Source organism: Scylla paramamosain, chromosome 4, assembly GCF_035594125.1.
Source record: "Scylla paramamosain isolate STU-SP2022 chromosome 4, ASM3559412v1, whole genome shotgun sequence".
Classification (NCBI taxonomy): Eukaryota; Metazoa; Arthropoda; class Malacostraca; order Decapoda; family Portunidae; genus Scylla; species Scylla paramamosain.
Window position 1 is genome coordinate 18,770,192 of NC_087154.1, and position 16,835 is coordinate 18,787,026.

The window sequence follows — 16,835 nt, forward strand, 5'->3', positions numbered from 1 at the left end:
TTTTGCTACCCTCCTCACTACACGGAAAAACAGAACAATGTCGAGATATTGTGAAGAGGTAGCGACTTTCCTTCTCCCTGCCTACATAGATACTGTACATTATATATATATATATATATATATATATATATATATATATATATATATATATATATATATATATATATATATATATATATATATATATATATATATATATATATATATATATGTGTGTGTGTGTGTGTGTGTGTGTGTGTGTGTGTGGGAGGGGGGGAAGGAAATTATATTATGTCTTGTACATTTCTCATTAAAAAGTGATGGGTAGTTTGGTGTTTATAATGGGATAAATACCCAGGCTCTGTTCATCTGAGCCCATTCACTGCATGGCCAGAGGAAGGGTCAAGTCTCAAGAGACCCGAAATCGCAATCACCAACAGTGGCTTGCTATGGCGATATCAATCACTTCTCTTATATCTATCTTCAGCCTCTCTCATAGTTGCAACGTTGCATCTCTTGCTATCTTCTACCCGCTATTTTTACAGTAACTGCTCTTCTGATCTTGCTACCTGCACCCCTCCCCTCCTCCCGGAGCCTCACTACACAAGACTTTCTACTTTCTTTTACCCCTATTATGTCCACCTCTGTATGCAAGAGTTAACCAGTATTTTCAATCATTTATTCCTTTCTCTGGTAAACTAGAATTCCTTGCCTAGTTCTGTATTTCCTCCTTCCTTGAACTCTTTCAAGGCGGAGGTTTCAATACACTTATCCTCCATTATTTGATTTTTCTCTTTGGTATCTATTTGGGAACTGGTACTCAAGTAGGAGGAGGCAGTAGACACCTGCTGAAACGATAATTACTCCCAGTGAAGCCTGAATCACTGGATAAGGGGTTGCTGTGAGGTTATCAATAAATGACATAGCTGTGACCTCACTGAACGTTTCCCTTTGTGTCTCACAAGGCGAGGGGGGTAGTCACAGAATGCCCTCTAAAGACAACGCTCTTCTTTCACACAAAACAATATGCACCTAATTACAAGCACACCCTTCATCCAAATTTCTAAATTAAGTATGGAGTCCTACATCAGCCTCGGACTTCCCGGCTGGGGAGGGGACCACAAAATTGTTCCCAGGTCGGACTGCTCTTCTGTTATCGACCCTAAGTGCTTTGATATCTCCCTCAACTTTTACTTCATCAACTTCTGCAACATTCGTAGCCTTAGATCTAATTTCCAATCAGTAGAACACCCTTTTCTGTTCCCTCTTATTTTCTCTGTCCTCATTTTCAGTCCAAAGATGAATGTTGCGTCTGTGTGCGCAAAGACTAACCGTATTTACCAGCATATTAGACGCACTTTTTTCTTGAAAAAAAAAAAATCTAATAATTACCGTGCGTCTAATGCGCCCGTAGTACGGACGCCTAGGCCAGTATAACTGGGCTTATAGTTGTGGAATTGAAGCATTAGTTCAATAACCACAAATATTGCAACTCATAATATTATTACTAATAAAATTCTCTCTCTCTCTCTCTCTCTCTCTCTCTCTCTCTCTCTCTCTCTCTCTCTCTCTCTCTCTCTCTCTCTCTCTCTTCCCTTTCTTACGCTTTCCCCTTTTCTACTCTCTTCCCTTCCCTGTCCTCCCTCCTTCCTTGCCCTCCTCTCCCTTCCTTCCCTCCTTCCCTCCTTCCATCCACCCCCTCTTTTTTCTCTCTCTCTCTCTCTCTCTCTCTCTCTCTCTCTCTCTCTCTCTCTCTCTCTCTCTCTCTCTGCCCTCCCCTCTTTCCTCTCCCATGTTCCTTGTCTCTGACAGATAAGGGGGAGGCGAGATGACAAGGTGGGAGATTTGAGACAAGAAGAAAGAGGAAGGACATTACCGGGGAAGGAGACAGAGTACATGGGGCAAGGAAGTGGAAGAATGATGAAGGAGGAGGATGGGAAGACGGAGAGAAAGTAGAAAGAATAAATATAAGCAGCAAGGATGAGGAGTGAGTGAAGAATTAGGGGGAGAGAGGAAGTATTGAGAAATCTCTCTCTCTCTCTCTCTCTCTCTCTCTCTCTCTCTCTCTCTCTCTCTCTCTCTCTCTCTCTCTCTCTCTCTCTCTCTATATATATATATATATATATATATATATATATATATATATATATATATATATGTATATATATATGTATATATATATATATATATATATATATATATATATATATATATATATATATATATATATATATATATATATATATATATATATATATATATCACACACACACACACAGAGAGAGAGAGAGAGAGAGAGAGAGAGAGAGAGAGAGAGAGAGAGAGAGAGAGAGAGAGAGAGAAGGAAGGATGGTGGGTGGGTGAGTGGGTGGGTGGGAGGGATGAATCGAAGGAGGGAGCGAAGAGGGAGGATGGCAGGGAAAGGAGAGGGAGGGAATGGGGAGGGGAGGACGGAAGGGAGAGCAGGCAAAAAATGGGGAAGGAGGGAAGGGGGACGAGGGCAGGAAAGAGAGAGAGAGAGAGAGAGAGAGAGAGAGAGAGAGAGAGAGAGAGAGAGAGAGAGAGAGAGAGAGAGAGAGAGAGAGAGAGAGAGAGAGAGAGAGAGAGAGAGAGAGAGAGAGAGAGAAGGAGAGAGACTACATACACACACACACACACACACACACACGTGGTACTCCACAGCCACAGTGCACTACATCACATCAGACGTGAGGACAAAACACACACTCTTTCACTCTTTTAGGGATTTTGGTGAAACTTTTGCCTCTGCTGTCTTAGACATATCAAAAGCTTTTGAGAGTCTGGCACAAAGCTTTGATTTCCAAACTACCATCCTACGGCTTCTATCTTCTCTGTAACTTCATCTAAACTTTCCTTTCTGACAGTTCTATTACTGCTGAGGTAGATAGTCACTGTTCTTCTCCTAAATATATTGACAGAGGTTTTCCTCAGTGATCTAAACCAAACTTCTTGTCCTATGCACTCCTACGCTAATGAAACCGCGCTGAACTTTTCCACGTCTTTTCGTTGACGTTCAACCTTTCAGGAAGTAAAGAGTTCAAGCAGGGAAACCACATAACGCCTGACTTCTGATCTCTCTAAAATTTCTGATTGGGCAGAGAAAACTTAGTATTGTTCAATGCCTCAAAAACTCAATTCCTCCATCTATCAACCCGACACAACCTTCTAGACAACTATCCCCTCTTCTTCAGTGACACTCAACTGTCCCTTTCTTCAACACTGAACATCCTGGCTCTGTCTTTTACTTATAATCTAAACTGGAAACTTCACATCTCATCTCTACATTTTTTTTTTAATGTAGGAAGGACACTGGCCAAGGGCAACAAAAATCTAATAAAAAAAAAATGCCCACTGAAATGCCACTGCCATAAAAGGGTCAAATCAGCGGTCAAAAATTGATGAATAAGTGTCTTGAAACCTCCCTCTTGAAGGAATTCATGTCATAGGAAGATGGAAATACAAAAGCAGGCAGGGAGTTCCAGAGTTTACCAGAGAAAGGGATGAATGACTGAGAATACTGGTTAACTCTTGCGTTAGAAAGGTGGACAGAATAGGGATGAGAGAAAGAAGAAAGTCTCGTGCAGCGAGGCCGTGGGAGGAGGGGAGGAATGCAGTTAGCAAGATCAGAAGAGTAGTTAGCATGAAAATAGCGGTAGAAGACAGCTAGATATGCAACATTGCGGCGGTGAGAGAGAGGCTGAAGACAGTCAGTTAGAGGAGAGGAGTTGATGAGACGAAAAGCTTTTCATTCCACCCTGTCTAGAAGAGCAGTATGAGTGGAACCCCCCCAGACATGTGAAGCATACTTCATACATGGACGGATAAGGCCCTTGTACAGAGTTAGCAGCTGGGGGGATGAGAAAAACTGTTGGAGACGTCTCAGAACGCCTAACTTCATAGAAGCAGTTTTAGCTATAGATGAGATGTGAAGTTTCCAGTTCAGATTATAAGTAAAGCACAGACCAAGGATGTTCAGTGTAGAAGAGGGGGACAGTTGAGTGTCATTGAAGAAGAGGGGATAGTTGTCTGGAAGGTTGTGTCGAGTAGATAGATGGAGGAATTGAGTTTTTGAGGCATTGAACAATACCAAGCTTGCTCTGCCCCAATCAGAAATTTTAGAAAGATCAGAAGTCAAGCGTTCTGTGGCTTCCCTGCGTGATATGTTTACCTCCTGAAGGGTTGGACGTCTATGAAAAGACGTGGAAAAGTGCAGGGTGGTATCATCAGCGTAGGAGTGGATAGGACAAGAAGTTTGGTTTAGAAGATCATTAATGAATAATAATAAGAGAGTGGGTGACAGGACAGAACCCTGAGGAACACCACTGTTGATAGATTTAGGAGAAGAACAGTGACCGTCTACCACAGCAGCAATAGAACGGTCAGAAAGGAAACTTGAGATGAAGTTACAGAGAGAAGGATAGAAGCCGTACGAGGGTAGTTTGGAAATCAAAGCTTTGTGCCAGACTCTATCAAAAGCTTTTGATATGTCCAAGGCAACAGCAAAAGTTTCTCCAAAATCTCTAAAAGAGGATGACCAAGACAGTAAGGAAAGCCAGAATATCACCAGTAGAGCGGCCTTGACGGAACCCATACTGGCGATCAGATAGAAGGTTGTGAAGTGATAGATGTTTAAGAATCTTCCTGTTGAGGATAGATTCAAAAACTTTAGATAGGCAGGAAATTAAAGCAATAGGACGGTAGTTTGAGGGATTAGAACGGTCACCCTTTTTAGGAACAGGTTGAATGTAGGCAAACTTCCGGCAAGAAGGAAAGGTAGATGTTGACAGACAGAGCTGAAAGAATTTGACTAGGCAAGGTGCAAGCACGGAGGCACAGTTTCGGAGGAGGGACCCCATCAGGTCCATAAACCTGCCGAGGGTTTAGGCCAGCGAGGGCTTGGAAAACATCATTGCGAAGAATTTCAATACGTGGCATGAAGTAGTCAGAGGGTGGAGGAGAGGGAGGAACAAACCCAGAATCGTCCAAGGTAGAGTTTTTAGCAAAGGTCTGAGCGAAGCTCAAACCTTTGCTGTGATAGCAGTGGTGCCATCTGGTTGAAATAGAGGAGGGAAAGAAGAAGCAAAGTTATTGGAGATATTTTTGGCTAGATGCCAGAAATCACGAGGGGAGTTAGATCTTGAAAGGTTTTGACATTTTCTGTTAATGAAGGAGTTTTTGGCTAGTTGGAGAACAGACTTGGCATGGTTCCGGGCAGAAATATAAAGTGCATGAGATTCTGGTGAAGGAAGGCTTAAGTACCTTTTGTGGGCCACCTCTCTATCATGTATAGCACGAGAACAAGCTGTGTTAAACCAAGGTTTAGAAGGTTTAGGACGAGAAAAAGAGTGAGGAATGTACGCCTCCATGCCAGACACTATCACCTCTGTTATGCGCTCAGCACACAAAGACAGGTCTCTGACACGGAAGCAGTAGTCATTCCAAGGAAAATCAGCAAAATACCTCCTCAGGTCCCCCCAACTAGCAGAGGCAAAACGCCAGAGGCACCTTCGCTTAGGGGGATCCTGAGGAGGGATTGGAGCGATAGGACAAGATAAAGATATGAGATTGTGATCGGAAGAGCCCAACGGAGAAAAAAGGGTGACAGCATAAGCAGAAGGATTAGAGGTCAGGAAAAGGTCAAAAATGTTGGGCGTATCTCCGAGATGGTCAGGAATACGAGTAGGGTGTTGCACCAATTGCTCTAGGTCATGGAGGATAGCAAAGTTGTAGGTTAGTTCACTAGGATGGTCAGTGAAGGGAGAGGAAAGCCAAAGCTGGTGGTGAACATTGAAGTTTCCAAGAATGGAGATCTCTGCAAAAGAGAAGAGGGTCAGAATGTGCTCCACATTGGAAGTTAAGTAGTCAAAGAATTTTTTATAATCAGAGGAGTTAGGTGAGAGGTATACAGCACAGATAAATTTAGTATGAGATTGACTCTGTAGTCGTAGCCAGATGGTGGAAAACTCGGAAGATTCAAGAGCGTGGGCACGAGAGCAGGTTAAGTCATTGTGCACATAAACGCAGCATCCAGCTTTGGATCGAAAATGTGGATAGAGAAAGTAGGAGGGAACAGAAAAGGGGCTACTGTCAGTTGCCTCAGACACCTGAGTTTCAGTGAGGAAAAGAAGATAAGGTTTAGAAGAGGAGAGGTGGTGTTCTACAGATTGAAAATTAGATCTTAGACCGCGAATGTTGCAGAAGTTAATGAAGAAAAAGTTGAGGTTGGTGTCAAGACACTTAGGGTCGTCGACAGAAAGGCAGTCCGACCTGGGGACATTTATGGTCCCCTCCCCAGATGGGGACTCCGAGGCTGGTGTAGGAGTTGCCATGATGATTTTAAAATTTTTGAGTGAAGGGTGTGTGTGTCATTAGGTGCTTGTAGTTTTGTGTGGAGGAAGAGAGTTGTCCGTAGAGGGCAGGCTGTGACAGCCCCCTTGTGTTGTGAGACACAAAGAGAAACGTTTAGTGAAGTCACAGCTGGGTTTAATGATAAGTTCACAGCAGCCCCTGAACAGTGCTTTAGACCTCACTGGGAGTAATTATCGTTTCGGCAGGTGTCTACTGCCTCCTCCTCCTAAAACAACTTCTATTAAGTTAGACGTTCTGTGTCATCTTTGCCAGTTTTCCTTCTCCCCCCACCCCACCCCAGCTGTTAACTCTGCATAAGTGTCATATATGTCCATATATGAAGTTTGCTTCACATGTATGGGGGAGGGGGGATTCCACTCATACTGTTCTTTTAAACAGAGTGGAATCAAAAGCATTTCGTCTTATCAACTCCTCTCCTCTAACTGACTATCTTCAGCCTCTTTCTCATCACCACAATATTGCGTCTCTTGCTATCTCTAGAGTTATTTTCATGTTAACTGGTCCTCTGATCTTGTTAACTGCATTCCTCCCCTCCTCCTGCGGCCTCGCTGGACAGGACTTTCTTCTTTCTCTCACCCCTATTCTGTCCACCTCTCTAATGCAAGAGTTAACCAGTATTCTCAGTCATTCATCCCTTTCTCTGGTAAACTTTGGAACACCCTGCTTTTGTATTTCCTCTTTCCTATGACTTGAACTCTATCAAGAGGGAGGTTTCAAGACATTTATCCTCTTTTTTTTATTTTTTTTTTATTATGATTCTACCTGACATCTTTGTGGGAACTGGCATTAAGTGGGCCTTTCTTTGTATTCAAAATTTTTGTTGCTCTTGGCCAGTGGCCCTCTTACATGAAACACACACACACACACACACACACACACACACATTGTTCTTTTTTTTAATAAATTTAAGATGAAACATCACAAATATATATTTTTCTTCCACAAAAAATATAGGGGGTGTTTCTTATGCAGAGGTGCATCTAATACTTGCTTTCATACCCACACTCTTGAATTTCTCAAATTTTTCACCATCTGGCTACGAGAACAAAATCACTCTCAAACTAAATTTATCTGTGCTGTATACTCGTATATCTCACCTAATTCTTCTGACTATAAAAGTTCTTTGACTACTAACTTCCAAAGTAGAACACAACCTGATTCTCTTCCCTTTTGTGGATATCTTCTTTCTTGGAAACTCTTGGAGATTCTTGTTCACCATCAGCTTTGGGTTTTCCTCTCCCTTCACTGACCATTCTGGTGAATTAGCTTTTAATTAACTTTGATATCCTCCACGACCTAGATCAACTGGTGCAGCGCCCCACTCGTATTTCGTGACTATTTTGTAGATACGCCCAACATTCTTGACCTTTTCCTGACCTCTAATCCTTCTGCTTATGCTGTCACCTTATCTTTTCTGTTTGGCTCCTCGGATCACAAGCTCATATCTGTATCCTGTCCTCTCCAATCCCTCCTCAGGATCTCCCAAAGCGGAGGTGCCTCAGGCGTTTTGCCTCTGCTAATTGGGGGACCTGATGAGGTATTATTCTGATTTCCCTTGAAATGACTACTGCTTCCGTGTTAGAGATCCGTCTCTTTATGCTGAGCGAATAACAGGGGTGATGGTATTTGACATGGAGGCATACATTTCTCATTCTCGCTCGACCTAAACGTTCCAAACCTTGGTTTAACACAGCTTGTACTCGTGCTATATATGATAGAGAGGTGGCCCACAAAGGGTACTTGAGCCTTCCTTCACCTTAATCTGATGCACTTCATATTTCTTTATATCTTTTTAAACATCTATCACTTCACAACCTTCTATTTGGTCGCCAGTACTGGTTCTGTCGAGTCCGCTCTACTGGTAATCTTTTGGCTTTCCTTACTAAGTCTTGGTAATCCTCTTTTAGGGATTTAGGTGAAACTTTTGTTGTTGGCTAAGACATAACAATAGCTTATGACAGAGTCTGGCACAAAACTTTGATTTTCAAACTACCGTCTTACAGCTTCTATCCTTCTCTCTATAACTTTATCTCAAGTTTCCTTTCTGACCGTTCTCTTGCTGTTGTGGTCACTGTTCTTCTCCAAAGTCTATTAACAGTGATGTTCCTCAGGGTTCTGTCCTGTCACCCACTCTCTTCCTATTATTCATCATTGATCTTCTAAACAAAACTTCTTGTGCTATCCACTCATACGCTGATGATACCATCCTGCACTATTTCACGTCTTTTCATAGACGTCCAACTCTTCAGGAAGTAAACAGCTCACGCGGGGAAGCCACAGAACGTCTGACTTCTAATCTCTCTAAAATTTCTGATTGGGTCAGGACAAACTTAGTATTGTTCAGTGCCTTAAAAACTCAATTCCTTCACCTATCAACTTGAAACAATCATCCAAATAACTATCCCCTCTTCTTTTATGACACTTAACTGTCCCCCTCTTCTACGCTGGACATCCTCGGTCTGACCTTTACTTGCAATCTAAACTAGAAACTTCATATTTCTGACCAAAACAGCTTCTATTAAGTTGGGCATTCTGAATCGTCTCCGTCAGTTTTTCTCACTCCCTCCTCTCCCCAAGCTGCTAACTCTGTATAGAAGCCTTATCCCTCCATGTATGGAGTATGCTTCACATGTATGGAGGGCTTCAACTCATACTGCTCTTTTAGAGAGGGTGGAATCAAAAGGTTTTCTTCTCATTAGCTCCTCTCTTCTAACTGACTGTTTTCAGCCTCTCTCTCATAGCAGGAATGTTGCATCTCTTGCTATCCTCTACCGTTATTCTCACTCTAACTGCTCTTCTGATCTTGTTAACTACATACCTTCCCTCCTCCCGAGGCCTTACAGCACAAGACTTTTTCGCTCACCCCTATTCTGTCTGCCTCTCTAATGCAAAAGTTAACCAGTATTCTCAGTCATTCATCCCTTTCTCTGATAAACTTTGGAACTCCCTGCCTGCTTCTGTATTTTCTTCTTCCTATGACTTGGATTCTTTCCAAGACACTTGTCGTTTGTTATTTGACCATTCTATATTATGTCGCTTTGGGAGCTGATATTACAGTGGGCCGTTTTTTCAACTTTTTGTTGCCTTTGGCCAGTGACCTTTCATAAAAAGAAGTGAACCTTTTTTCTTAAATTTTTCGTTGACTTGGGGCAGTGGCCCTTTTACATAAAAAAAAAAAAAGGGAGAGGATGTTCTACAGAATGAAGAAATAAGGAGAATAATCTCAAAAAAGTTATAAACGCCAAACTTGCCATTACCTTTAATGAAAGACACACACACACACACACACACACACACACACACACACACACGCACACACACACACACACACACACACACACACACACACACACACACACAGGAATGATTCCCCCATCACATTCAAGATATGATAATGAAGAGTGTTTTTAAGAGTTGGATAATTTTCTCCTAACATATACAAATAATGATTATGCGCATGTTCTGTGTGGTGATTTTAATGCTCAAACTTTGACTATTCCTCATGTTTGTTCTGTTGATGACTTTGATGATTTGGTGTTTGCAGATCGACGTGCCATACCCAAACCTGACAGATTATAGTACGCCTTTACATAGGGCAAATCAGGATTTAACCCCGGATAGGAAATCATATGATAGAAAATTAACTGAAACTTGTAAAAGCAATCAGGTGTTTATATTCAATGATAGACTAGGGGAGGGTTGTGGTGTTGGCAAACCTACAGCAACATATCACACAATCATAATTTTTTTGTGGATCCACCTGTGTTAATGTATTTTGTTGAAGCTTTTACAGTGCTTGATTTTGGTCCATTGTTATCTGATTCATATTGCGGACTATACGCTAAATTAAATTTTAATTGTTTTGGTAATGTATCTACAACAAAACACTAAGTTGGGGAAAGTTTGAAGCCAGGGAAATGGAATATTGAGAAAGAGATTACATGAATCAAATTGATGAAGGTAAGGTAAATGAAATGACTGCAAAGGTACATGTTTTATCTATTGATAATGTTAATCAGGAATTGAAACAAATCTTGATTGTGTCTGCATCCAAAACTTTTCCATCAAGTAAGAAAGGTTACATTAAAAAGTCAATGTTAAGTTATTCAATAAAATTCTTGAGTCTAGTGTCATGCCATCTGACTGATCGGTGGGTATAACAGTTCCTCTTTATAAGAATAAAGATGACATGAAGTATGTTAACAACTAAAGAGAGATCACATTTACATGGGGAAGCTGTTCACTTATGTACTGAATGAGAGAATTAGTAATTATTCAGATGCTATGAATATCATCAAAGAATTAGAAGCAGGCTTCAGGCATAGCAATTCTTTCTTAGATCATCACATTTTTTTACTTAAATGCATGATTGACTTGTTAAACTGGAGAAAAAGAGACTTACTGTTTGCTTGTGGACTATGAAAAAGCTTTTGATAAGGTGTGGCGTGAAGGGCTTTGGTATAAGTTGGTAAAGGAAAATATGAAGGGTAAAACTCTTACTGTGATCAGAAACATGTACAGCAATATTAAATCTTGTGTTATGTTGGATTAACAGGTGTTAGATGCCTTTGTGTGCAAGAGACAAGGAGAAAACTTGTCACCATTGTTCTTTGCTTTTTTTTTTATGTCAGTGACATGGAAAATAAATTACTGGATTATAATTGTAATTATGTAGGTTTTAGTGATGATTTCCTAGATACATACCTGGAACTTCTTGTTCTTATGTATGCTGATGACATAATTATATCATGTGACAGTGTAGAGGGAATGGAGAAGGCATTGTTAGCTTTATTTAAGTACTGTAGTGAATGGAAGTTAAAACTTAATTGTAATAAATAAAGAAAATAGTTGTGTTTAGCAGGGAAAGAGTTTACCAAGATAATTATGATGTTGAATTTGGTTGTGAGAAAACTGAAGGGTAGAGAATTACAAATATCTGGGATTATTATTTAATTACAATGGCAGGTCTCGCAAAGGAGAGCTGAATCTTAAAGAACAAGCAACAAGGGCTGTTTATTCTATGATAGGAAAATGAAGAGTTTGACCTACCATTTGATATGCAAATTGGACTCTTTATTGCCATGGTGATCCCAATAATGATTTATGCTTGTGAAATATGGAGGCATTATATTGCAAGAGAGATAGAGCTATTGCATATTAAGTTTTTAAAACAAATTTTGTGAGTTCAAGAAAACACTTGCAATGACATGATTTATTGGGAACTTGGTGTATTTCCACTTAACATTTATGTGAAGTGTAAAATGACAGGACATTGGGTTAGAATGATTTCCGGCAGAGATACTAAATTGCGTTTTGTAATGTATCAGTGTTTATTGTATCTAGATAGGTTAGGAATATATACTTCGCTATGGTTAGCATACATCAAAAACACCCTTAATGAGTGAGGAATGTTATGATTATGGTTGTCGCAAGATGTTCCTAAAGTAACATGGGTTAAGAAAGGTGTGGAGTTGAAACTGAGGGATCAATGGCTAGCAAATTGACGTAGCAACTTAGTGACAAAAACCTTATGTAAAGACTATAAGATGTTTAAATTAAATTATGGTATGGGAGGCTATATTGTAAAGTTGAACAAGACCAGTCGCAGGTCAACAAAATTCTTAATGATAAGTTGCCTGTTAATGTTAGTAGGTACCATGGTGAGAGCAGAGAAGAGCGTCTTTGTAATAAATGTGGTGATGGAGCTGTACAGGATCATTATTGTGTTCTTTTTGTTTGCACTAATAGGGATATTGTGAGATAATGGGATTTGTATATACCAGTTTACTTTACACCAACGTACTTTAAATATGTTTTATTAATGCAAAGTACAAATATAAAGGTTCTTCCAGATTTTCATTGTTTTTGAAATTAGTTTTAAGTATGTTCGGATATGTGTTAATGAAACTGCTTGTTATTAGTTTTTCGTTGTTTGATGCTCGTATACAATTACTACATAGGTTATCATAACAATTTAATTATCGTCTGTGGTGTTTCTTGTTTTTTGTTGTTTTGATGCTAGTTTACTTGCACAGTTTAACTATCATCATTAGTGTGTTCTTTGGATAATTACTGTTTGTGTTATTTAGATAATACTGTGTGTGCTAGTCATACTAACGGTGCCGTCAGGACGGATTTGCTTCTTTGTAAGGAGCTGTGCTCCATACTTATTATATAAGTCTGAGCTATTCAATAAATTCAGTTCAGTTCAATTCAATTTAATTCACACACACACACACACACACACACACACACACACACACTACATGAGAGGTAGATGACCCGCCAATATCTCATTAAACGGAACCTTAGCATAAATGTTCTTGATTTTAAGTCAATAATTTGCAAGTGAGGTTAATTGGCTTCTTTATGACAGGGATACTAAATCCTATTGGACCACCACACTGACCAGCTCACGGGACCTACCTCCTACTAATATGGAAAGGGTTGGGGGCCCCACTTGCGCGGGCAAACTCAGGGTGCTTCATTGCCACCTCCATCTTTATTAGGCCTATTTGTATGATTTTGGAAGCTGCCCTCAGAATAATGACGATGATGATGATATTAATGGTTGTGGTGGTGCTGGTAGCTGTAATGGTGGTGGTGTTGGTGGTGGCAGTAAAGATGTTTATAATTATTTTACTTCCATGATATACATGATGCTCATGGAGCACATACATGATATTAAAACAGTGAAATCTGGAAAGTGAATCATGCTTTGAGTAGACAAAGTTTTCAGTTATTAAAGGCCCTTCTACACTTTTTCACAGGTGCGTTAATTTTTGGTTTGTTCATAGGACACCCTTAGCTGTTATGTATGACAGTAGGCTACAAATACAATATCCATCTTTCCTTTGAACTTCTTGTTATTAGTATTTTCTTGCTGTACTTTTCATTTGTAACTATATGGTGAACTCATACTGCATCAGATACCATGAAAGACTCATCTCTATTGTTCATCAGGTAAAAAGAAAAAAAAAAGTTAATTAGCTCCGTGATACCAAACAGAGCAGTTCATGAAGGTATGATACAAAGCAAAAGATGCAATACTTTATTGGCAAGGTTGTATAAAACATAAAAAAGTTTGTATGACATTAAAGGATGAGAAATCTCTCAGGAAGGAACCGTCTTCTGCAAGGAAGGTGTAGAGTGGAGGATGGGGAAGGGACAGGACGAGGTGAGGCAGAAGGGTGGAACACGCCGAGGCAGGACAGAAGGTTGGAGCAGGACGAAGTAGGGAGAAGGGAATAAGACAAGATGGGACAGAAGGGTAAAGCGGGATGAGGCAAGTGGAGCAAGACGAAACATGATAGGAAGAAGCAGGAGGAGGGAGACATGAGGGTGGAACAGGATGGAGCAGAAAGGTGGAGCAGGACGAGGCGGAAATGAGTTTGGAGCAGAAAGAGGCAGAACAGGAGAATGCAGTACCAAGCAGAGATAAGGGTGGAGCAAGACGAGGTGGAACGGAAGGAAACAGGACAAGGAGATGAAGGTGAAGTAGAGAGAGAGAGAGAGAGAGAGAGAGAGAGAGAGAGAGAGAAGGACCATCATACGCAGTCTCGGACGTGAATTGGACGCGAATAATTTATTTTTTGTGACAATATCTGAGATGAAGCTGAGATGTGACCGAGGCAGCGGTGATTTTGGTCTTTCGTATTGGCGGGTATGTGAGGTGCAGTGGGAACGGAACGGAGACATGTTTAGCTCAACAATTATATGCAAACAATATCTTTTATTTCACTACACTGAGGAACAGATATGAAGGGAAGAACATATTCATGTACTAGAAATGTAAGTTTATAGAGATTTTAATGATCAGTGCTATTTACAGTGATTGTCTAATAAATGCCCATACATTAATTTCCACAGGAAATTCGGTGACAAATTTCTTGGCCAGCAAGTTATAAAAATGTTTTACAAATCTTCCCAGTAATGAGGCGGGGAAGCATTACAAGGAGGGACAGCAGCGCCGGCGAGCCGGACAATACTGCAGGAATGACTTGTATGGATGGAATGTGTCAAAAGAAAAATTTGAAAATTCAATCTTTTAAAGGAAGATGAACAAAGAATTCGTTTCACTTTAGATTCACACCGACAAACTTACATATACATCGTCTCCAATTTTGACACAACCACTGAGTTGTAAAGTCTGAGGCACTACTGTGAGTCAAGTCACTTAAGGCAAGACCCAAAGTGAGTTTGTTGACTTATTGCTTAAGAAAACTGTTTAGACCCTATGTGCTCCAGGCAGCGGAATTACCGATTTGGGAAAACTGAATAAAAAACTTCGTAGGGTCTACAGTGCGAAAGAAATTGCAGCGGGTGTTATCCCGAAGACGAGGAGGATCATGGTGATGGCTGTCGGCTGTCATTGTGGATGTTTCAAGTATGATATATTTTACATAAGCAGTCTAGCAAAGAGACAAATAATTCAGTAACAAATATTTGTTTTATCCTTTTATGCTGGATGTATTGCATATATATATATATATATATATATATATATATATATATATATATATATATATATATATATATATATATATATATATATATATATATATATATATATATATATATATATATATATATTGCACTTTATATAGCTGTCGCTGCCGCGCTGAGTTCGTGCGTGAGGTGCGTGTTACAGGGGTGGGGCACTGGATACAGACATAACTCTTGGCCAGACTTGTGATTTGGCGAAATGATGGGTTACTGATGCGGATTCTTTAAGCCATCATGACCTGTCTCTGTCCTGCACTAGCCGACGTGACGCTGCCGACGGCATCGTCAGCAAGAGTGGAAATCTGAGGTTTGAAACACGCACCAGTGCAACAGGTAGATGGCAGTGCGTGTCCTAGCCACGGGTTCTCGGCCGCAGGGCGTGATATGCTTTTATCTGATGCAAAATATCTATAGTTTCCGTGCAGAGAAGACACAGCTACAGGTACTATCAGCCTTTCACTGATTCTTATATAGTTAGCCGCTAAGGCGTTGGGCGCCCTGGGCCATCTCTGCACGTCTTTAGTTTGGTACCTCTTCATAATACCGTCAGGGAGAACCACCTCTGTCCACCTTAGTCTTTATCGTTTCTTGGCTCGCCCCTTGGTGGTCTTGGTAGGTTGTGGAGGATCAACGCCATAAACTTCTCGGTATTTCTGACGTTCTTGTAGCTTCTGACGCAGCGTGATGAGGGTACTAGCAGACGCGCCCGTACCTGGTCTGACGTGCTTGCCAGTGAGAGCACGCGGGGCTCTTTTGCGTGTGCCACCTGATGCCTCCATCTGTGATTGGTCCATGTCTTCACCGCCAGTGGTGCTCGAGGGAAGGGTACCGCTTGGTGACTCAGCTGAAGGAGACATCTGTTCCAGACATAGTTGCTGGGCCTCCTGTAGGGGAAGAGTGTAGTGTAGTGAGTGACACTGCAGGTATGTTATATGGAGCAAAGTGAAATATATTAATTACTCTCTGTAAAGAAAAAAAAATGTCGACTAGTACAGAAATATAACAAGCAAACAAGTCTGTAAAATATATTCATGACATCATGTATGGCTACATATTCTCTCTCTCTCTCTCTCTCTCTCTCTCTCTCTCTCTCTCTCTCTCTCTCTCTCTCTCTCTCTCTCTCTCTCTCTCTCTCTCTCTCTATCATTATTTATATATATATATATATATATATATATATATATATATATATATATATATATATATATATATATATATATATATATATATATATATATATATATATATATATATATATATATATCAAACACGAATGGAAATCCCTGGTGGTATTCGTAGCTTGGCAGTGCGCGTGTCCCGAGGCTTTTCTGTCAATAACACGCCACTTCCTAAAAAAAAAAAAAAAGTTTTTGTGGGTGCAGCTACTGTCCTTATGGACTTTGTATAAGGATCCGATGCCAAACGTAAGTCTTCAGGCTGTGCTGGATGGTAGCTGTGAATTTACTTTGAATATCCGTCAGTAAGAGTTTTTATTTTTTATTTTTTAACCCTTTTGTGAATGCGGTCTGCCAATGTAGTGTGCCCCAAATTTCTTTTAAAAACATATATGTGAGTCTCGATACGATTGTTCAAGATGCTTTATATCACTCCCAGAACTCCAGACATGGTTCTCCAGTACTAAGAATTATTTCCTATTTCATTACAGGAAGGTGGCTTGGCATACTTCATGGGGGTATTTATGGTTTATTACTTAATTACCTTTTAAAATACATCGTAAATATTCAATGAATCGAGTTCAACACATTGCTGTTAATGAGGGACAAACGCATGTAGGGTGATAAAAAAAATGTTGCTTCACCATTCGCCACTAAACAATTCACGGCAGGATCTATTGGAATGCTCTAGCCACGAACATTGCAGGAGTTCCCTTGGTCTCCTTTAGTCAGAGTTACCTGCTACGGAGATTGTTCATTGTTTCGTGGATGAGATCGACTCAGGAA

General features: G+C 40.4%; 1 protein-coding gene across 1 annotated transcript in view; it reads right to left on the reverse strand.

Moving 5' to 3' along the window:
• Positions 1-13,406: 13,406 nt before the first annotated feature.
• The window catches only part of LOC135099791 (putative mediator of RNA polymerase II transcription subunit 26), an 11,780-nt gene continuing 8,351 nt past the window's right edge, over positions 13,407-16,835 (reverse strand). The window contains exon 2 of the mRNA XM_064002306.1: positions 13,407-15,758. Coding sequence (XP_063858376.1) covers positions 15,453-15,758 — 306 coding nt within the window. The 3' untranslated portion in view covers positions 13,407-15,452. The remainder of the gene's footprint in view (positions 15,759-16,835) is intronic.